General features: G+C 41.5%; 1 protein-coding gene across 1 annotated transcript in view; it reads right to left on the minus strand.

Annotated features, from left to right (window-relative positions):
• Positions 1–24,560, minus strand: part of SLC6A4 (solute carrier family 6 member 4) — a 113,697-nt gene that overhangs the window by 66,893 nt on the left and 22,244 nt on the right. The window contains exon 2 of the mRNA XM_040423394.1: positions 12,671–13,204. Coding sequence (XP_040279328.1) covers positions 12,671–13,106 — 436 coding nt within the window. The 5' untranslated portion in view covers positions 13,107–13,204. The remainder of the gene's footprint in view (positions 1–12,670; positions 13,205–24,560) is intronic.

Below are 24,560 nucleotides of genomic sequence, written 5' to 3' on the forward strand. Positions count from 1 at the left end.
ATTAGTACTCGCAGTGGTGTCACAGCCAGTGAGGGGATCCAAGTTTTTAATAGGTTCCTCACTTGACAGACTAATACGTGCATGTGAGGTAATTGTTGTGTACTGTAGCACACTTCAGAAAATTATCTCTGGAGTAACAGATAAAACCTATTACAATATTCCCAACATATTATATATTGCCATAACTTTTTTAATTTTCCATTCATATGAGGGCTTATTTTTGTGGGATAACTTGTATTTTTTAAGGGCATCATTACCATGTCTGTTATTGGAAAATGAAGAAAAAAATTATTTGTGGGGTTAAATAAAAAAAAACACACTTCTTCCAAGGTTTTTAGGGTTTTGACTTTAGCGTTCACTGTGCACTCAAAATGACATGACGTTATTATTATTATACAGCGATATCAAACTTGTATAGTTTTTTTTTTTTGCTTTACTACTTTCAAAAAATAAAAACCTTTTAAAAAATCAAAATTTTCTTTGCATCACTATTTTCTGCCAGTCATAACTTTTTTTATATTTCAGTCCACAGATCTGTATGAGGGGTGTTTTTTTTGCGGGACAAACTGGAGTTTTTTTGTACCATTTTTGTTGTACATATGACTTTTTGATCACTGTTATTAAAAATTATAAAAAAACAAAAAAACTGACTCGTGTGTTTTCCATGTTTTTCTGTTACGGCGTTCACTGCACACAAAATTTTTAAAAACATTTTGATTGTTCAGACATTTTCAGATGTGGCGACACCTGATATGTTTTTAGTTTTTTTTTTTATTGTTTATATATTTTTATATGTAAAATTGGGAAAAGGGGTGATTTTAAACTTTTTTTTATTTATTTGTATAATAATTATTTTTATCCCCTTTAGGGGGCTAGAACCTGGGATCTTTTGATTCCTTGTCCCAATCACCCTAATAGAGATTCTATTACCCCCGGGTTCACACCTGAGCGTTCTGAAAGGAGCGCTCTGTATGCGTGATTATACGGGCGTTTACAAGCGCGCATACAGAGACAAGCGAACGCCCATTGTCGCGCGTTCCCGAAAGTCTATGTACGGGAACGCGTGACAAACGCCCAAAAAACCGCTCAAGTACTTGTTTGAGCGTCGGGCGTTTTACAGCGCGATCGTACGTGCTGTAAAACGCCCAGGTGAGAACCATTCCCATAGGGAAGCATTGGTTTCTCCTTGTTGAGCGTTTTACAGCGCGTAGGAACGCGCTGTAAAACGCTCAGGTGTGAACTGGGTGTCAGGCTGAATAGGATTTTGACACGCTCTCTGCCGCACAGCTTAGCAGGGAGCTGCACGACCAACGCTGCTGGATTAAGCTAAGGCTACACGACGACATGTGTCGCGCGACAATTTTTATAATGATAGTCTATGGTGTCGCACTGCGACATGCAACATGCTGCAACAAAACAGTAGCAAAAAATCCATCCAAGTCACATCGCAGTCGTAGCATGTCGCAGTGCGACACCATAGACTATCACTATAAAAATTGTCGCGCGACATTGGTGCGACATCAATGTCACGTGACACATGTTGCAGTGTAGATGTTCTCTTATGTATCGCACGACACATGTTGTTGTGTAGCCCTAGCCTTACAGGGTAGTTGTAACCATTGAAACGAGCAGTAAATAATGTGATGGAAAAATGAATCCAGACAGCATAGGAGGCAATATGGACAATCACATTACATTAGTAAGTGCCTTGTATTAGCATTTATTATGTAGATAAAGTTATTTGCTGAAGTGACACAACCCATTTAATGACTAGCTGCTTGAAGGGACTGCAGACTCACTTGAATGGAACAAACCTGAAATGCCCAGAAAACCCCTACAGCTACTGCACCCAAAAATAAAGGGCCACCACCAGCACAAAAAAAAAACCTGCTCACCTGTCCTTGTACCTGTGCCATCATTCAGCGATACAGGTCAGGTCTGGCTTCTCCAGAGTAACTCGGAAAGGCAAAGCGTGGTGGGATAAATGAGCCTGGCAGGGCTCTCAGACACCCACCAGTGCTTGGCTTAAAAAGAGACACCCACCAGTGCTTGGCTTAAAGGGGTGTCCAGAGTCATACAACCCTATCTCATACATCATGATGTCCTTTAATATGCAGCTTTGTAATATTTCATTATTAAGTATATTTCAATATTTCATTATTAACCTGTTTGTCAATCCCGTGTGCCTCTGCCCGCCCGTTTACTCCCCTCCTCTGTCCTTTTCCACTGCAGCTGCGCGGTCAAATTCATAGCGGGCGCATGCGCAGTAGGTATTGCGATGCCCTGCCAGGAGCGGGCATCGCATTGCGCATGCGCCCGCTACAAATTTGACCGCGCAGCTGCAGTGGAAAAGGAGAGAGGAGGAGAGTAAACATGCGGGCAGAGGCACACGGAGGGCGGGGTTATGAGCCGTTGAGGAGGTGCTGCCTGGGGCTCGGAGGATTGAGACGCTGCCCTGGGCACTTGAGAGGGCTCATTTACATAATCTTTAAAGTTCATTTTCGGCTAAAAAAAACTCCGTTACATACATCAAAGGGACCGTTTTTAAGTTCTGGGTGGCACATATAACACTATTTGATCAGTCTAATATGCCCAAATGTGGTGACAGACTCCCTTTAAAGGTATTTTTCACCCTTTACATATTGATGACGTATTCTCTGGATAGATCATCAATATGAAATAGATGAGGCTCCAACACTCAAAATCCCCACCTAAGGGAGAGTTCACACTCTGCGTTGGAGGCTCTGTTAGGGGCCTCTGTAGCAAATTCTGTAGCAGATCAAACAAAAAAAAGCTGACAGCAGCAGGAAAATAACAGTGGATGGAGCCAGAAGCAGAACTAAGTGGTGGTCCTTCCAGGGTACTGCATCTCAGCTTTTATTTACTTGAATATCATCGATATCTAAAGCCCTTTCATTATGAATTTCATGAAAAAGTGAGTGAGTGAATTCATGGTAAAATTCTTTAAGGGATTGTTCTGACTCCTTGAAAAATTAATAAGAATAAATAAAAAATAAAAAAACACCTCTTCAATTCCCCACCAATCCTGTAGAGATGCTCTGGCGGGGCCCCTTAACGATATGACCAAGTGGTGAAGATCGATGGGGAACTGTCAGAGCATCTGCACTGGACTGGCTAGGGGTTGAGAAGATGAGTAGTGTTTTTTTTTGGATATTTTAGAATACTTGCTGCTCCTCTTAAAGAAAACCCAAAACACTGAGACAACTCTTTAATGGGGTCTTACGGTTGGGCCTCAACTCTTCTAATGCTTTGTCTCAAAGATCCCTTCACAACAAATTGAGAACAGTTTTGGTTGCTTTACAGATCAAGACCAGAGATGATTTAATTTGTTGAAATTCATTTTGGGTCTCACTCTAATGAATTGGTCGGAAGATTCAATTTGAGTATGAAAAAATTTGACCCAAATTAGTGCTCTAGTTGGCACTACACTGTTGGATTTGTTATGCTTTTTTAAATTAGAAAACGATCCAAAAAATGATAAGTTGTTTAGGTGTTTATACACATATGGTAGTATAAAAAAATTTGCAGCATGTTTTTGGGGAAAAAAAAGACGCAATTGAACAACCTTTGTGGCCAAAATATACTGGAAAATATGCTTATTAAAATATGCTGCAATTGCACCATGTTTGGAGTCAGAACATACACTGCTGGTCACGCTGTATTGTATTGTATACATAATAACTGTAGAAAATTTTAAACAGGTTTTTAAGGCTACACATTACTTTGTTTGTAATGATCTGATGAAGGCTGGATTGGCCGATATGCGTTCTTAATATGTATCTGCATTGATGTAATAAAGAAAGAGATTTTTTTGAAGAAAAAGAACGTCCGCTGGAATTTTTGCTATATTTTGAAAAAAAAAATCCTCCCATATTCAAAGAGCCATAACTTTTTAAACTTTCCATTCACATAGCGGTATGAGAGCTTATTTTTTGCAGGACAAGTTGTATTTTTTAATGGCACATTTTAATTTACCATACCTTGTATTGTAAAACAGGAAAAATACTCTTTGTGGGGTGAAACTGAAAAAAACACAATTCAGCCAAGGTTTTTTGGGCTTTGATATTATGGCGTCCACTGTGTGCTAAACATGACATGACATCCTTATTCTGTGGGTCAATACAATAAAGGTGAAACCAAATATACCGTATTTTTCGCCCCATAAGACGCAATTCCCCCCCCCAAAAGTGTGTGGGGGGGGGGGGGGGGGTGAATGCCCCTGCGTCTTATGGGGCGAATACTAATGAGCGCTACCATTATGGAAGCGCTCATTAGTACCGGAGGACCAGGAAGCAATGAAGGCTCTGTACTCCCCGCTTTCTGGTCTTCTGCTGCCGGCTGTGCAGTGGCTGCGCACAGCGTGAGGGCACTCTGTGACCTCACGCTGTGCGCGCCAATTCACAGCACAGCTGACTGCAGGAAAAAGATCGCGGGTGGTGAGGAGCAGTGGCGGCCAGGAGCAGGAGAGGTAAGTGTTTTTTTATTTTATAAAACATGAGGCTGCTTGGGGCTGATCTGAGGCAATGGGGATGATAAGAGACATAATGGCTGATAATGGGGGCTGATGAGAGGCATAATGGCTGATAATGAGGGCTGATGAGAGGCATAGGGGCTGATATGGGGGCTGATGAGAGGCATAAGGGCTGATATGGGGGTGATGAGAGGCATGGGGGCTGATATGCAGGCTGATGAGAGGCATGGAGGCTGATGAAAGGCATGGGGCTCTTATCTAAGGTCTGATTGGGGGTTATTTGCATTGGGGTCTGAGCTGACGTCTGATTGGGGGTCTGATCTGATGTCTTATTGGGGTCTTATTAACATTGGGGGTCTGATTGGTGCTGTCAGCTGAGGTCTGATTAACATTGGGGGTCTGATTGGTGGTCTGACCTGAGGTGCAATGAAATTTTTTTTTTTCTTATTGTCCTCCTCTAAAACCTATGGACCGGTGCATCTTATGGGGCGAAAAATACGCTATATAGTTTCTATTTTGTTTTACTACTTATTGTACTAAAAAAATATAAACATTTTTATATTTTCGTCTACAGATCTATATGAGAGCTTTTTTTTTGAGCGACAAACTGCAGTTTTTATTGTCACCATTTTTGGTGTATGTACAGCTTTTTGATCACTTATTATTCCATATCCATGGGAGAAGAAGGTGACGAATGGTGAATTGTGGGCTTTTACCATTACTGCACAAGAAAAATATTTTTATATTTTAGTAGTTCAGGCGTTTTAAGAAGTGGCAATACCTATTATGTTTATTTTTTATTATTTATATTGATATATAAAATTAGGAAAGGGGTTGATTTGAATTTTTTATATCTTTATGTTTTGTTTTGTTTTGTTTTTTTGCATAGTAACTTTTAGTCCTCTTAGGAGACTTGAACATGCAATCTTCTAATTGCTTGTCCCATAGATCGCAATAGAATACTATTCCGGTGTATGGAAATCTGAGAAACCGCTTGCTGAGCCATGCCTTGTGCACGACTTTACAGACAATTAACCATAAGGCCTGGTAACCTTCAGAAGGCCCCTTCCCTCTGCCTAATCCCACAGATGTCACGGTCACTATTGACAGCATCATCTGAGGGGTTAAACAACCGGGTTCTGTGTCATCACCATTCCCAGTCATTGGGGCCAGGTGCCTGCTATATTATACAGCTGGCATCTGCCATGTTTGGAGCTAGCTCTATATGTGAGCTCACTTCATAAACACCTTCAGCACAACGACTTTCATGTACGTGATTATGTGTGAAGGGGTTAAAATTTTATGAGGCGGTAAACTTAGGTTTTTTGTTATTTGTTAGCTGGTTCCTGCACATAAAAGAGAACTATTTCTTTAAAAACTGATGTGTACTGCAGCAGAATCTAGATGTATGTTCTCAGGCTCTGTAACACACAATAATCTAACCCACCGTATCCTATCCCTAGTGCTAAAACCTGTCCTTCTATCAAGTTATTTAATTTACCTAACTAAATATACAAAGCATACAGAAAGTCTTCAGACCCTTAAATTTTATTTTGTTATGCACTTTTTGCAAACTCCAAGTGGCTTTCACATGTATTTTACTGAGGAGAGGCTTCTTTCTGATCACTCAACCATAAAGCCCTTTTCAAAGTTTCTTCCATCTGCAAACAGGATCTTTGGAGCTCAGCCAGTGTGACCATTGGGTTCTTGGTCACCTCTCTTACCAAGCTCCTTTTCCCCCAATCAGGGCCGGCGCAACCATATAGGTGAACTAGGCGTTCGCCTAGGGCGCCGGCCTGCTGGGGGCGCCCTGGTGGGCTCCCCCTGACTGGGGCAGCCCTGGGCGACAGGGCGAGCGGCTCTTGAGCCGCCCCCAGCGCCGTTACAGGGGGGCCAGGAGGTGGAGGTCCTTCTTAAATATGGCAGAGAAGGCATCTGCTTACCCTGATGGCAGGTGCCTGCTCTGCCAGTAAATTACCGGAGGAGAGGAGGCGGGCGGCAAGGGAGGCTGTTCTAGCAGCTCCCCACTCCTCCCTCGTGCGCCCTCTGTGATGCCGGAATATGATGTCATTCTGGCCCCGGCATACTAAACGGCGCGCTGGAGGACTGAGGAGCTGCACCACACTGGACCCCAGGGGGGTGAGTGTTTAAGTGTTTGACTGAGTGAGTGTCTGCCTGTGTATTTATGTCAGTGAGTGAGTGTATGTATGTCTGTCTTTCTGTCAGTAAATGTACAGTTGCAAGAAAAAGTATGTGAACCCTTTGGAATGATATGGATTTCTGCACAAATTGGCCATAAAATGTGATATGATCTTCATCTAAGTCACAACAATAGACAATCACAGCCTGCTTAAACTAATAACACACAAAGAATTAAATGTTACCATGTTTTTATTGAACACATCATTTAATCATTCACAGTGCAGGTGGAAAAAGTATGTGAACCCCTAGACTAATGACATCTCCAAGAGCTAATTGGAGTGAGGTGTCAGCCAACTGGAGTCCAATCAATGAGATGAGATTGGAGGTGTTAGTTACAGCTGCCCTGCCCTATAAAAAACACACACCAGTTCTGGGTTTGCTTTTCACAAGAAGCATTGCCTGATGTGAATGATGCCTCGCACAAAAGAGCTCTCAGAAGACCTACGATTAAGAATTGTTGAGTCGCATAAAGCTGGAAATGGTTATAAAAGTATCTCCAAAACCTTGCTGTTCATCAGTCAACAGTAAGACAAATTGTCTATAAATGGAGAAAGTTCAGCACTGCTGCTACTCTCCCTAGGAGTGGCCGTCCTGTAAAGATGACTGCAAGAGCACAGCGCAGACTGCTCAATACGGTGAAAAGAATGCTAGAGTTTCAGCTAAAGACTTATAAAAGTCTCTTGCATATACTAATATCCCTGTTAGCGAATCTACGATACGTAAAACACTAAACAAGAAAGGATTTCATTGGAGGATACCACAGAGGAAGCCACTGCTGTCCAAAAAAAACATTGCTGCACGTTTACAGTTTGCACAAGAGCACCTGGATGTTCCACAGCAGTACTGGCAAAATATTCTGTGGACAGATGAAACCAAAGTTTAGTTGTTTGGAAGAAACACACAACACTATGTGTGGAGAAAAAGAGGCACAGCACACCAACATCAAAACCTCATCCCAACTGTGAAGTATGGTGGTGCGGGCATCATGGTTTGGGGCTGCTTTGCTGCTTCAGGGCCTGGATGGATTGCTATCATAGAAGGAAAAATGAATTCCCAAGTTTATCAAGACATTTTGCAGCAGAACTTAAGGCCATCTGTCCACCAGCTGAAGCTCAACAGAAGATGAGTGTTGCAACAGGACAACGAACCAAAACATAGAAGTAAATCAACAACAGAATGGCTTAAGCACAAGAAAATACACCTTCTGGAGTGGCCCAGTCAGAGTCCTGACCTCAACCCGATTGAGATGCTGTGGAATGACCTCAAGAAAGCAATTCACACCAGACATCCCAAGAATATTGCTGAACTGAAACACTTCTGTAAAGAGGAATGGTCAAGAATTACTCCTGACTGTTGTGCACGTCTGATCTACAGGAAACGTTTAGTTGAAGTTATTGCTGCCAAAGGAGGTTCAACCAGTTATTAAATCCAAGGGTTCACATACTTTTTCCACCTGCACTGTGAATGTTTACATGGTGTGTTCAATAAAAACATAGTAACATTTAATTCTTTGTGTGTTATTAGTTTAAAGGGAACCTGTCACCAGTTTTATGGTGTCCTAACTAAGGGCAACATAAATAAGTGACTGATTCTCTTAGCACAATGCTGGGTCACTTTCTTTAATTGACCCAGTCAATCTTCCATTATCTTGTATTGAAAAGCTCCAGCTGATAATGAGGAGTCCTGAATATTCATGAGCTCCTGACTCTCCCCGCCCACCTGCTGCTGAATGACAGTTTGTTTCCATATGAATCAGCAGCAGGTGGGCAGGGGAGTGGCTATAGCTCTGAATTAAATATACGCTGGACTCAATGATATCACGCTGGACTCAAATCAGCTCATTAGCATGCAGCATCTTTGTGTGTATATTATGAGGTAACCATTTGTCACACCAGTAAGTGAATACATCTAAGGCACTTTTTAGTAGTTAATGATTGTATATAATTAGTTAGATTATAATCAAAAATCCACATGACAGGTTCCCTTTAAGTAGACTGTGATTGTCTATTGTTGTGACTTAGAAGAAGATCAGATCACATTAAATGACCAATTTGTGCAGAAATCCATATCATTCCAAAGGGTTCACATACTTTTGTTTGCAACTGTATGTGTGTGTGTCATTGAGTGTCTGTGTGTGTATGTCAGTGAGTGTGGATGTCTGTCGGTCAGTAAGTGTCTGTGTGTTTGTCAGTGAGTATGTGTATGTTTGTCAGTGAGTTTCCGTGTGTGTGTTTCAGTGGGTAGGTGTATGTCTGTCAGTGAGTGTCTGTCAGAGAGTGAGTGTGTGTCTGTCTGTCAGTGAATGAGTGTGTGTCTGTCTGTCAATGAATATGTCTGTCAGTGAGTTTCTGTGTACATCATTCAGTGAGTGTCTGAGTGTGTGTCTGTCAGTGAGTGTATGTCTGTCAGTGAGTGTATGTGTGTCTGTCAGTGAGTTTCTGTGTACGTCATTCAGTGAGTGTCTGAGTGCATGTCTGTCTGTCAGTGTGTGTGTGTGTCTGTCAGTGAGTGAGTGACATGAGGGGGGGACAAAATGGATCTTTGCCTAGGGCGGCAAAAATCCTTGCACCAGCTCTGCCTCCAACTACCTAGTTTGTTGGGAGGCCAGCTCTAGTAAGAGTCCGTGTTGTTCCAAACTTCTTCAACTTAAGAATTATGGAGGCCACTGTGCTCTTGGGAATGTTCAGTGGAACAGAAATCTTTTTGTACCCTTCTTCAGATCTGTGCTCTACAGGCAGTTCTTTCTTTCTCATGGCTTGTTTTTTTTCTCTGCCAATTGTTAGCTGTGAGACCTTATATGGACAGGGTGGTATCTTTTCAAATCATGTTCAATCAATTGAATTTCCCACAGATGACTTCAATCAAGGTGTGGAAACATCTCGAAGATGATCAAGAGAAATGAAAGACCACCTGAGCTAAATTTCCAGTGTCATAGCAAAGGGTCTGAAATACTTATGACCAGGCAAAATGTTAATTTTTCCTTTATAACAAATTTCCAAATTTTTTTTCTTCATTTTTTTCATTATGGGGTACTGAGTTCAGATTGATGGAGGAAAACTTGAATTCTTCTTTTATTTTAGAAACAATATAAAATGTGAAAAAAGTTAAAGAGTCTGAAAACTTTTCAAATGCACAGTATATTCCCAATCCCTAACACTGTCCATGTAAGACCCTAAACTGGCTGTCTTGTGTGTCTAATTGCTGTGTCTGTGAAATACACGTCCTATTACATCAGTAAGCTCAGAAAGGCGCCTGTTTGATACCTTACATAGCGCCCAATATCATCAATATCATCCCTCCTAACTGGCTTTGAGGGTGACTGCAAGACATATAAGCAAGCTCACTGGTCAGGGCACCACCCAGGGTCATGTGATCCTCCATCTTCATCTTCCCTGCCGTTTCCCTCACTAGTGCACTGAATCTTATACAATTTTGGTAGTTTTATGGTAACATTATTCAATAACATAGCTTATTTTCTCTGTGGTGGATCTCATGAGGGAAAATTGGAGAATGCACTGGATGAATTTTCTGTAAAGTCCCTTATAATTTAAAATAATATTAAAAAGATTATATTCTATTGTTTGACCAAACATATGTAGAGGAAAACTCTTGTTCTTCTTCATCTAATTTCTTTGTAATATGATTTTGTCAGGAATGTTATGTTAAATGTCTGGCTTGAAGCCCTTGAAAATGGCAGGAATGTGACTGGACACAAAAGATCACGGCAGCTGTCTTTTTCCCATTGAAATGTCTGGTGTTCCAATTAAATCTCACGGGTTTACAATGTTGGAGAAATATTTTGTGTTAAGCCAGTTGAAGTTTTAATGATAAGATCAGATTCACTGACCTTTTACACAGTTTGCAAATATAATAGACAATATATTAAGTAATGTTAATTCTACTGCTATAAATCTGCTTTCTTAATACAATGTATTTTTGAAATGAATAAGAAAATTTGTAGCAAGGACCTAAGAAAAGGGTCTTGAATAGTAAATTTAGGGCATTCTTGCTGGCGAAACATTAATCTTCAGTGGAATACAAAATTGCTTACAGGCCCTAAATACCGGTGCACTTTGTAAAAACGGGGCAGCATTTCCAATGTCCAGGTGAAAAAAAAAGATATGTCTGTGATATTTCTTAAGGCTGGTTGTACTTAAGCCATGGTGACTTACTAATACAGGGCCGATTTAACCATAGGGCAAATGGTGCACATGCCCCAGGCCCCTGGCAGCGGGCCCTCTAGCAGGAGTGCATCCTAATTGCCTCTTGTATGCTGGGCCACCCAAGGGCACTACACCTACTTCCTGGCGTGAGGCTGGGCTGCTGTCATAGGACGGCAGTGTCTCCTTACTGATTCCCATTCTAAATACAGTTAGTATAGTGGTAGGGAGCAGACTTGGTACTCCATTTCTGCCATTGATTTCTGGAGTCTGTATTGTCCTCTTCTTCCCTGTCAGTGGTGTCATGTAGGTTGCCAGTTCCCAGGGCAAGCCAAGTATTGCGCAGGTAATGCAGTACATGTCACGTGCAGTCCTATGTAACACCATTGATATCACAATGATAACTCTCTGAGTACAGATTATGTAGTAGATGCCACCTGCAGTCCTATGTAACACCACAGTGATAACTTTGAGTGCAGATAATGTAGTAGATGTTATCTGCAGTTCTATGTAACACCACAGATAGCACAGTGATATCTCTCTAAGTACTGTAATAGATGTTACCTGCAATCCTATGTTACACCACAGTGATAACTCTGAGTGCAGATAATGTAGTAGAGGCTATCTGCAGTCCTATGTAACACCACAGATAACACAGTAATAACTCTTTGAGTGCAGATAATGTAGTAGATGTTATCTGCATTCCTATGTAACACCACAGATAACACCGTGATAACTCTCTGAGTGCAGATAATGTAGTAGATGTTACCTGCAGTCCTATGTAACACCATAGAAAACAGTGATGTCTCTCTGAGTACAGAAATAAATGTTACCTGCAGTCCTATGTAACACCACTGATAACACACTGATAGTACCGAGTAGAGATAATGAAGTAGATGTCATCTGTAGCATATTGCTCCTCTTCCGCTAGCTAGTATCAGGACTAGAGATAAGCAAAGCGACTTCGGATGCTACATCCAAAGCCGCTTCGCAAAAAAATTCATTATAATACTGTACAGAGATTCGTCTCCGTACAGTATTATTATGTATAGGCTTTGATGAGCCAAAGTAAGTTATTCGCGAAGTCGTGTAAGCCTTCGTTGAATAACTTCGGTAATTGATTATTACAGTGAAAAACCACTTCAAAACTTGGAACCGAACTTGGCTTTGGTTTCGAGTGGTACTTTGGAACTGAAGCCGAGTTCAGTTCCAAGGTTTTTCACTGTAATAATTAATTACCAAAGTTATTCAAAGAAGTCTCGTGCGACTTCGTGAATAACTTACTTTGGCTCATCGGAGCCCATACATTCTGATACTGTACGGAGACGAGTCTCCTTACAGTATTATAACGCATTACTTAGCTAAGCCACTTCGGATGTAGCATCCGAAGACGCTTCGCTCATCTCTAATCAGGACATTAAGACTGAGCACTGTGGGCACTATGATTTGAGCCTGTTCGAAGTTCTGGGGCCACCCACCCCTGCAACACACACAGTGAAAATTGTGTGCATTGTCCGAACAGGCTCAGTGTAACCTGAAGTTTGGGGCTGGATAAGTGTCTGATTGTTTAGGGTCCAAGTGCTGGAACCCTTAATGATCGGTAATATAAAGATACAGATTGTGACGGAACTTGTGAGAAAGCTTTATAAATCATTTACAAAGGAACCCCCATAATATTTTATCTAGGTAAAAATAATTCTGTTGATTACAACCATTGTGCCGCAGGAGCATGGAATGTCTTGCGTACCATTCAGAACTGTTAACCCTCTTTGACACCAACGTATCTACTTCAGAGAAAAATAATTTGAATACTGACCTCCTCCATTCTGATAACAGATATAAGGAAATCTCCATACATTGCCCAGGTCCACTGCGTAACCAATAACCGATAGGAGAAAGTCAATTTTTTTGCTCCAAGTCTCTCTCTCGCCTAGATTTGTCTGCAGATGCTGCACTTGAGGGATCACAGTGAGGGTAGGGGCTGATCCATCATCTATTACATTCCTGGTTCCATTGCATGGTGCATCAGGACTTTGAACTGCTAAATATTTATTGGACGTATGATCAGACTCAGCCCTCTCTCCAGGACTAGGGTGCACCTTGTTAAGCTCTTCAGAAAGACGTAGTGAAGGTTTGCAGTTCCGTAGAAGTTGTCCATCTTTTTTGCATTCTGACCGGGCTCTGCATGTGAGAGGCTCTTTTTCAGAACCCAAGGACGGGCTCTCAGTGCAAGCTGGTTTTCTTTCCATCATTTAGGTTATCTGGATATTTAGCTGAATCCCATTGGCACTTTGTTGGAAACTATATTTTTGGGGGTTGCAGACGAGTGTATAATCTTCCAGTGCTGGCCCTGCAACCACAGTAAACACTAAGTAAATACAAGGCTCAGGAAAAGGATGGAACATGCGTAATTTGCAAATATCAGAATTATTTTATACAAATCTAAATACATTTGGCATCAAAGGTAGATAAGAAAACTGGTTTTATGATACAAATGTGCAGACTGTTTATTCTCTACAATTACAGGTTTTTGGTAGCACGCAGGGTTGGAATAGACCACCAGAGTGGTATTCTGGTGGGCCTAGGCTTTTATACCACAATGGGCCCCAAAGATCCAGGAGAAAAAACACATTGTGGTTGCCATTGGAGCCAGTCACTAAGCATTAAGGTCTATTTCTTTGATCCAAAAACTATTAAACTTTATTGATGATATAGGGGTTGGGCCTCGAAAATAATTTCCTCTGGTGGGCCCCAGGAACCCCAATCTGACATTGGTAGGACGTGCTCACATGGATTTTGAACCAAGTCCTGTGTACCACAGAGGGAACCAACAAGTCACTCTAGTTTGGCCAAGGTATTTAGATACAGTGTTAGGACAGCATAATGCATTTTTACCCTGGCTCAAAGAAAGTTGAGCTTCAATTCTGTAAGGAATAACCTTGAAAAATAAGTGATTTTATTATGATTTATATACCGTACCACCATCATTATCTGTACAACATAGGAAAAATAGATGAGAGTATATTGAGGTTGACAAGAAAACATGCATGCTCATGGGAATAGGCTTCCTTACAAGACAAACTACCATAACTTCTCTTTTGCAGGGGATTTCCTATCTCCCATTTGGAAAACAGGGATCTCCTGACCCCTGTACTGCTTGCTGCAACCAGGTGAGCAATGAATGGAGAGGGGATAATATCTCTTTAAAAGAGCTTGTCAGCATGCAACCACTGACAGCTGTAAAACAAAGCTGCAATTCAGCTACTGTATGGTCTCTAACATCAGATCCAACCATTAGACTCTGTATGCATCTCCCCATCACTCTTTAGTTTTTGGTGGGGGGCTGTACTCCATCACTTCCTGCAATTTTTATAATCTACTGACTATTTATTTACAAGAAATCACATTTTTTAAGCTGCCATAAAGCACAGACAAGCTGTACTGTCTATACATAAGTACGTAATATGACCACCCCTAAGAAAGTTAAAAAAAAAAAAAAAACCTGGAAAACTTAAAGGGGTTGTCCCACGAAAAATATTGTAAAGTTTTCATACCAGCACCTGGATCTGAATTGTCACGGCTGAGGATGGGGGAAATCCTCAGCCGTGCAATGCCAGATGCTGTAGGCCTACTCGGCCAGGAGAACAGGATAGGGAGCAGGTCACCTCCTAACAGCGTCCCTACCCTGACCCTAACTCCTAACTGCATGGGCCGACCTTAAAGGTAGGAGGACCCATGCGCAGGAACCTCAGATCCCTAACTCACCCTCCGTCCGGTCCCTGCGCTAGGAGTCAGGGTAAGACGACCTACTCCTCCTAGACGCGGAGGAGCAGGAGTCTCACTGGCCAAGCTGTTGGGAAAAAGGGGAACACAAACAGTTTTACGGGTATGGCAGGCGAACTAGAAGTTCCTCCAACCTGCCACAGCCTTGCTGACTGGATCCCTGAGCAACAGGAATCCAGAACCGTAAACTGCACAAAAGTGACAAGGAAGGTCCCAACAGAACATCACATACAACATGACATTCAAGAAGGCATAAACATAAACTTAAACTTAAATCTCAAACTATGAACTGTAAACTCAAACTCAAACTTAAACTATGACCACAGTGGTGGCTCTCACTGGCGGATGACAAACACAGGAGGCTGCTATCAGCAAGCATGCTGAAGCAACCTACTGAGCTCTGCAAGAGAGAGGGTCTTTATAGGCCCAAGTGGCCACACCCAAGGATTGGACACACCCAGTGACATCACACACACACTGGGAAGGAAGTTAACCCTTCCAGTAACACAGAAGGGAAAACAAACATACATAAAGGGAAAGTGCACACAATAACTAACAAGTGCACACATACACACATCACACAAAACCGCATGCACAACGTAGCAAGCTGCAATGGCACAGCTCCGACTGCTACGCTGCCCATACACACTGTTGCCAGCGGCAACCACAGGTGGGGCAAATACCACAGCCCTCACCTGTGATTGAACACCAAAGAGAACCGCTGACAACCGCATGCGGTTCAGGAGTCACGGTCATAGCCATGGCCGTGACATGAATACTTTTGTAATTGCATGTAATTAAAAATTGAGCATAGCTACTAAATTATTCAATAAAATGTATCTGTATAGCGCCACCTGTTGTTTGTTTTGTTTCCTATTTCTCTTGACCTGCTTACTGAGATGGCCGCACATGCTCGATTTCATCCTTCACCTGCCTCCTGATCTGTGATAGGGAGAGCTGAGACACGCCCCCCTTAGCTGCAGCAGAAAAGACACTCCCCTTGAGCTTTCTGCTTGATATAAATCTAGCAGAGCAATGAATGGGGAGATCTCTGGATCCATGTGAGGTACAGGGCTGGTTCTAGCTTTGTTACAAAGAGGTTGTCATGTCCTATGTGTTGTATGATTTTCATTTTTTACATTAGTCATGGGATAACCCCTTTAATACAATTGAGCTGAGATTGACAAAGTATAAACTTCTAGATGTGTTTGGTCAATAATCACACAACCAAGGTGGTTCCTCCTTTTATTGCTCTGCAGCAGCGTACAAGTGGGGGAAATAATTATTTGACCCCTCACTGATTTTGTAAGTTTGTCCAATGACAAAGAAATGAAAAGTCTCAGAACAGTATCATTTCAATGGTAGGTTTATTGTAACAGTGGCAGATAGCACATCAAAAGGAAAATCGAAAAAAAAACTTTAAATAAAAGATAGCAACTGATTTGCATTTCATTGAGTGAAATAAGTATTTGAACCCCTACCAACCATTAAGAGTTCTGGCTCCCACAGAGTGGTTAGACACTTCTACTCAATTAGTCACCCTCATTAAGGACACCTGTCTTAACTAGTCACCTGTATAAAAGACACCTGTCCACAGAATCAATCAATCAAGCAGACTCCAAACTCTCCAACATGGGAAAGACCAAAGAGCTGTCCAAGGATGTCAGAGACAAAATTGTAGACCTGCACAAGGCTGGAATGGGCTACAAAACCATTAGCAAGAAGCTGGGAGAGAAGGTGACAACTGTTGGTGCGATTGTTCGAAAATGGAAGGAGCACAAAATGACCATCAATCGACCTCGCTCTGGGGCTCCACGCAAGATCTCACCTCGTGGGGTGTCAATGGTTCTGAGAAAGGTGAAAAAGCATCCTAGAACTACACGGGAGGAGTTAGTTAATGACCTCAAATTAGCAGGGACCACAGTCACCAAGAAAACCATTGGAAACACATTACACCGCAATGGATTAAAATCCTGCAGGGCTCGCAAGGTCCCCCTGCTCAGGAAGGCACATGTGCAGGCCCGTCTGAAGTTTGCCAATGAACACCTGAATGATTCAGAGAGTGACTGGGAGAAGGTGCTGTGGTCTGATGAGACCAAAATAGAGCTCTTTGGCATTAACTCAACTCGCTGTGTTTGGAGGAAGAAAAATGCTGCCTATGACCCCCAAAACACCGTCCCCACCGTCAAGCATGGGGGTGGAAACATTTTGCTTTGGGGGTGTTTTTCTGCTAAGGGCACAGGACAACTTATTCGCATAAACGGGAAAATGGACGGAGCCATGTATCGTGAAATCCTGAGCGACTACCTCCTTCCCTCTGCCAGGAAACTGAAAATGGGTCGTGGATGGGTGTTCCAGCACGACAATGACCCAAAACATACAGCAAAGGCAACAAAGGAGTGGCTCAAGAAGAAGCACATTAAGGTCATGGAGTGGCCTAGTCAGTCTCCGGACCTTAATCCAATCGAAAACCTATGGAGGGAGCTCAAGCTCAGAGTTGCACAGAGACAGCCTCGAAACCTTAGGGATTTAGAGATGATCTGCAAAGAGGAGTGGACCAACATTCCTCCTAAAATGTGCGCAAACTTGGTCATCAATTACAAGAAACGTTTGACCTCTGTGCTTGCAAACAAGGGTTTTTCCACCAAGTATTAAGTCTTTTTTTGTTAGAGGGTTCAAATACTTATTTCACTCAATGAAATGCAAATCAGTTGCTATCTTTTATTTAAAGTTATTTTTTCGATTTTCCTTTTGATGTGCTATCTGCCACTGTTACAATAAACCTACCATTGAAATGATACTGTTCTGAGACTTTTCATTTCTTTGTCATTGGACAAACTTACAAAATCAGTGAGGGGTCAAATAATTATTTCCCCCACTGTATATGATGAGGCAGGGTCACATTAATAGTGGGTGGCTTATCCCCCTGCTGCGATACAGGCTGCCCCTCTGGTAATGGTCATACAGATGCTGGATATCCTCCTGTGGTTATTCCAAGCTCTTTCAACTTGGACCCATAGTTCAAGCAATATGGCTGTTGGCTGCTGTGCATGGAAGAACCATCTCCCCATTTAGTTCCAGACATTCTTGATAGGGAAGAGATAATAATAATAATAATAATAATAATAATCTTTATATAGCGCTAACATATTCCACAGAAAGATGTGGCCATTGAGCTGGCCAGGGGAGCTGCTGGATACCCTGAAGAGCTTGTTGTGTAGCGTGGGCAGTATTGTTGGAACACCACGTCTCCTGAGTAAAAAAAAAAGGCATTAGGACTGCTTCCATGATGTCCTGAACATACAGAAAGCTGGTCAATGTTCCCTCCACGAAAACCAGACAAAAAAGGCCATGGTAGCTAATGGTGACCCACACCATGACACCTGGGGTAGGACCATCTCTGCACTATGCATGATGGCAATACAGTAGGTGCTCTCCAGCCCTCCCGCAAATTCTGATGTGGCCATAAATAGGAACACTGACCAACTTTCAGTATAACCAGGACATTGTGGAACCAGTCCTACTGCTTTTTTTGACTCAGTATAGCCGGGTTCGCATTTGCGTGAGGGTATTCCATCATAGGTTCAGTTTATAATGGAATTCTCAGACGGAATGCAAAACGGAAGCCTTTAAGAGGCATTCCGTTTTGATCCAGCATAATAGAAGTTTATGGGCAAGCATAGTTTAGCATCTCAACTCAACTGCTTTACGTTTTCCAGGTGTTTTTTTTTTTTTTTTTTTTCATTTTCCAGACATATAGCTACAATATTTAAATAAAATAATAATAAATGGTTTCTGTTCTATAGAGTTACATCATGAAGCTAAAAAGAAATAGGAGAAATTCCCCTAAAATGAAACCAGTTTCTCTACATACCGCTTGTAGGTTAGTGTTAATAATATTGACTATATTTAAAGTTTTGTTCATTACACTATAAAATGTTATGTTTTATCTCAGACTATCTGATGTAATTGGTATGTTGATTTTTCCTAGTGAAAAATCAAATATAAGATAGAGAATTCGTTATCCTATTAACTGTAATTGAATGTGGCTGTGTGTCTTCTCTATACTGGAATCTCCCTGTGTCTTGAAGCATTACTGTACTATTCAGTTACTGTGATTTATACTGCTCTATGACTATGACATGAACAGGCAGACAGCTATTGCCAGCAGGCCTTGTCATTTCTTCCTCATTGCTCTATAGTGGCCGCCAACCAAACAGCTTATACTGTATAACTGTTCATGTAGAATGAGCAGCTGTAATCTACTGCGCAAGAAAGGTGTCAAAGACTGAAGCAAATATCACTTCAAGTGACTGGACAAATCACTCAATACCAAAGTCTGGTACAGAAAAATGAGATCTATCTATCTAATCTATCTCGGACTCTTAGTCTCGGACTCTTAGACTCATTTTTGCATTCCATATCTGAAAAAGGTCCATATTCTGTACTGAAAAGCCATGTGTTTATTCTGTGTTGAATTGCCTTACTAATAAAGTCACTTGCAATCACAAATTCTTTTGAGTGCCAAGTTGCATTACTAGTTTGCATTGCTCACATATTATGGCCATTCCCAAATTGAGGAACCCCCCCCCCCCCCCCACATTTGTACCAAGTATTGCCCTACTGTTCTGCTAAATGTAAATATAAGAATCTTTCCTAAACTATCAATGAACCATGTTAATCTTTGGATCCCCCAAATCATCTACAAAGATCAAGCAAGCTTCACCACATCTTATTGGCAACACCACCAAGCAAGTGAATGACTTCATTGGATGGCTAACGGGGGAAAGATACCTTACTTCTTAGCCTAGATGACTAAAGAGCATTTTATTGTCTCAAGTGACACTCAGGACATTAGAACATAATGGTTTTCAAGACCCTGTTTTTATAGGATGTTAGAAGACTCTACACTCTCCCTAGTTCCATCCATTCCAACTTTTCTTCAACCACAATGGAGAACGACAGAAGTGTCTACTCTCGTCCTCCTTATTCTCTGTCTTGAGTAGTGAGCCCTGATCTGCTCACATTTGAGAATATCCTAATATTCATACAATCCGTTTAAATAACGTATCCCATAATTGCCAGCATCCCCTTCTCAGCTAATTTTCTCCCTCTGCGGAGACAGATACCTACGTGCTTTTTACAGAAGTCTACACCTCTCCCTCTTTACCTCCTGGGCCGTATTGCTATGCTGAAACTCTCCTGATTAAAATTCTTTTTTTTTTTTTTTTTATAAATATATATTTTTATTTTCCAGATCATAATATTAATACATAAAACAATAATAATCACAACGGTATGCCTAGCATGGCAATCATAGACATCCTTACAAGAAAAATTGTATATAACATCCTAAGAAAACCCTCATGACAATATATAATAATAACTATATCAACCCCCCCCCCCCTATTGGCTGCCGTCCTCTCCATTCATTAATATATAGAATAGTATCATTATTAATTATAGCTATGTAGCTCTGCGTGCAACTCTCCATTTCCTTTCAATTTCCTCATATACTCTAATTTTTTGAAGATATGACCCCCACTCCCTTGTTGAGGGCGGGGAGACAGAGCCCCAATACTTTATCAATATAGCTTTAGCGACCATCAATCCCCGCATCCAAATCCGTCTGACCTGGGGCGGGACTTCCACTTCTGACCCATAATCTCCAAAGATCACAATCAAAATCCCCGGGTTATAGTTCATTGAACTCTCCTTTTGTAGAGTAGCGAAAACCTCATCCCAATAATTTCTTATTTTGCTGCAGCTCCAAAGCAAATGGACATAGTTTGCGTTAACATATCCACATTTAGAGCAGCAGCAATCCCGATCTTTATTTTGGGGAAATTTTCCTTGGGTTTTAGGCGTATAGTAGAGTCTATGGAGGATCTTAAATTAAATTAGCCTATGCGCACTGGAAACTGTCGCCTTTCTCACATTCCTATAAATAGTAGACCACTGTAGTGGGGGGCAGTTCAACTCTTGCTCCCACTTATCTGTACTTTTGAAAGGTGTTACAGTTGCCAATGCCATTCGGAGTCTCGCATAAAGTCTAGATAACTTTACTTTTTCATACTTCTGAGCGTCACAAAAATCAAAAAATATATTCTCTCGTGGAAGAATGAGGCCCCTATTCCTAGAGGCTTCAAATATATGTTTCAAACGTGAATACATGAATAAATCTAATGGTGAACTATCAGTAAAACCAAATTCCAAAAGTGATTTAAAACGACCCATATAAAAGAGGTCAGACACCCTGTTGATGCCGTTACGTAACCAATAACCAAAATCTGTAATTTTGAAGAACTCCTCCAGCCCCCTATTCTCCCACAGAGGGGTGAAAACAAACGGACCTGAAGATTTAAGGACCTTCTTCAGTCTGTTCCAGACCCTCTGCAGTGAGAACGGGATCAGCAAGGACCTCCTCATTCCCATAAACCCATTCTCCAAACATGCAAAAATATTATCAACTGGTTTATCAAAAAGTTTTGTCAAATATCGTGAAAGTAAACTCTCTTTTGAATAGCAGCAGCGCTGAATCTGTGCACATAAATAATAACCTTGAAAAAAGGGTAATGACAGCCCACCATCTAGCTCCGACAACCATAGATATCTCTGCTTTATACGAACCCTCTTCCTTCCCCAAATTGAATCATTAATCATAGTCTCCAACCTATAGAAGAAAATATCATCTATCCAGATGGGGGAGGCACACAACGGAAACAAAACTATCGGTAAGATAATCATTTTAATCAAAGCTATTCGGTCCGTCTGTGCCAATAACAATTTCCGCCAAGCACTGATTTTGTCCCTAACTTTATTCAAAAAAAAAAAGTATATATCTTACCTTCATGCTGCCCAGATCTTCCATTGCTGAAATTGATTTGGAACTAAAAAAAGACATTTGATCCCCAAGTTATGCCTCATTTACACGTCATTGTATTGGTCAGTGATTTCCATCAGTGATTTTCCATCAGATCTTTCCCTTATTCCTTATGTCTGTGGAGGCTCCAATCCAGGTTTTGGCTCACAATCACTTATGGAAATCACTGATCAAAACACTGACTTGTGAATGAGGCTTTAGTCTTGACAGCTGAAACTTTTCACAGAGTTCTGCTCGACCTCACTCTAAACAATTATGTCTCCCATCTCGGACATATAGCTTCATGGACCACCTTACCAGCATATAAAAAATGGGTAAAAACAGAAAGGATAGTGTAAGTCAAAGACCAACCCCTGTTTTATGATGTACCTGATATCACTTTTCATGCCCGTTGATAGACTTTACAAGACTTGGAATACCTGTTGATATACCATTTTATTTCTCTCCTTTAAAATCTCTTTTAAACCCCCCCCCCCCCCCCTCTTTATATCCCCTCCTACCTGATAGTCTAACATCAGCCACTGGTAGACCGTGGTGTCCACATGATGCTTCACATTTTCCAGGGTTTCAGGATTTGTCCACTAGGGAGTTATAGTCTCACTACTTTGAAAGCCTGCTATGGATTTCAACTACTACCATTCCATATGGGTCTACCCTTCATGCCAAATATCTTTTTGGACACATTTGTCTACAACGTATTTGAAAAGTTCTCATTTTCCAAATGAATAGCGTCTTGAACAGTAGTCTTTTTTCACTATAAACATTCCTATATGAATAAATGGTGGTTCGGTAGTGGTCTGATCTGTGATATGGCCCACAACAGAATCCCTTATGCATCCTTTGTAACAATTCTACCTTGAAAACATCCCAAAAACATGCTGCTGCTATTGTTCCCAAGTGGGAACACATTGTTGTGAATCACACCTTACTTTTCTATAATTCAGATTCTATCCCTAGACCTTTTTGGTTTATACATCTACTTGGCTCTACTTACCTATCTCCTGAATATTACTCTACAGAGCTTTAATAAATCTAATACAAGCCATATCCTAACAGCAGCTAAATGCCTTATATCTCTTTTCTGGAAATTTACAGTTAGTTCTTATTTCGTATTAATTCATATCAAGGCTATATGGAATATTTGACTTGCATCTATCCACAACACATTGGAGTTAGTTGCAATCCACCTGGGCTCTATGGGACTCTCCTGTTCCAACCTTACAGTTATAACTAGAGATGAGTGATGTTTTCGAACATTTCATTCGACCACTTCGCCAAATTTCTCCAAGAAATTTGCCTCATTACAAATTAATTTGTCACGAAGTGAGTTAAATTAGGTATATCCCGGCCTGCAGTTAAATTTTAGGGAGATTGTATCTCAGTGTACATGACTGTGCGTTGCAACAACATGCATAGCTAGTCCTTTCTGGTATGAAACAGTTACTGTGCGTCAGTATGACAGGCAGGTCTTATATATGGACGTCCAGGCCACCAACAGTCCTAACTAACCCCTAGGTAAAACAAAAGAAAAGCATACAGCAGTCTTCAGTAAAGCAAAAATAAATAAATAAACGCTGTGTGCCCCTGCAGATGTCACAATGACTCTTTAGTGGAACAAAATAAGGACATGGAAGCAGCACCAATAAAGTAGTGGAGGAAAAACGGTTCTTTTAATATTGTGGCAGTGCAAACACATGCTTTTATATCTCTTCTGTTAGCTGTAGAATGACTGTGTGGCACTATTAGTTCACACGTCACTTATTTAGTCAGTTATTCTCATCAGGTGCGGGTCAAAACCACAGAACAGGTGCAGATCTATTCATGATACCTAATTTGAGTATGCTTGGCTCCTGAATTTGGCTCACAATAAGTGATGGAAATAACTGACCAAATAACTTAAATGTGAACTAAGTCTTACAGGTCAATGTTAGAGTCAGGTCTAATTTATCAGTGAGGACTTAACAGGGCAGTGGCCCAAGATTCCAGTAGTGGCCCAATGACAATGGGGAAGGTGTTAGAAGTAAGGCTGTGTTCACATCACTGTTAATTTGTCCATTCTTCTGATCCATCAAAAGAACAGGCAAAAAAAAGCGGATCCTGTATTCTCCCACTGCTTCCACCCTGCTGGCTCATCGGCATGCTGCAACCCTGCTGCTGTCTCACGGGCCTGCAGCCACTCTCACCCCCTGATGATGATGCCCCATCTGCACCCAGATCCTGCGATCGGCTAAATCATCATCCACTACTGTCTGGTCGTCACTTATGTCACCCTCACCAGTCTCATGGCCATGTCCCTGACCGCTCGCAACACTTGTTCCCACCCGACTGTCATCATCGCTAGTTGCACACCTAAAGGAGGACGCACCGGACCTCTCCTCCAAGTCTGTGCTGGCCTATAGCTGCTGAGTGTCACCTGAGATGATGTTGAAGAGCGAGTAAACCATTACAGTACAGCTGGATTATTGGTCAAAACATGACTGCTGGATACCAGTGGCAGCTCTGGCCTGTTGCTATGGCTGCTGCTACTACCAACCCTTCTTCTGCTGCTACTTGTGATGGCTACAGCAACATTTTTGCCACTGTCTGTTCCTTTTTAGGACCCATGCAACTGTCTGTCATAGTGTACAGTCACTGAACCAGTAATGTAACTATGTAAGTAAGTATAAATTGTGAAGCAGTTGAACTAGATAAACGCGCCTATATGTTAGACCGCCTGTTGACACTGAGTCTGACGCAGAGTAAGTCTATGTATAACAGAACGGATTAAGTATTAATAGTGCAGCAGGTGAACTAGATAAACGCACCTATGTATTAAACTGCCTATTGAAAATGAGTCTGATGCATAGTAAGTCTATGTATAACAGAACAGATTAAGTATGAATGGCGCAGAAGATGAACAAGATGCACAGGGTGATTACACACTCTGCAGTCTCCCTACAGTGTCTAAAAACTCTCCCTACGATCTCCCTACACTGTCCCTGTACTGTACCTTCACTCTCCCTATCCAATATTCAAATATTAAAAGCTTTCTGAAACGCTG

Source organism: Bufo bufo, chromosome 3, assembly GCF_905171765.1.
Source record: "Bufo bufo chromosome 3, aBufBuf1.1, whole genome shotgun sequence".
In the NCBI taxonomy this organism is placed as follows: Eukaryota; Metazoa; Chordata; class Amphibia; order Anura; family Bufonidae; genus Bufo; species Bufo bufo.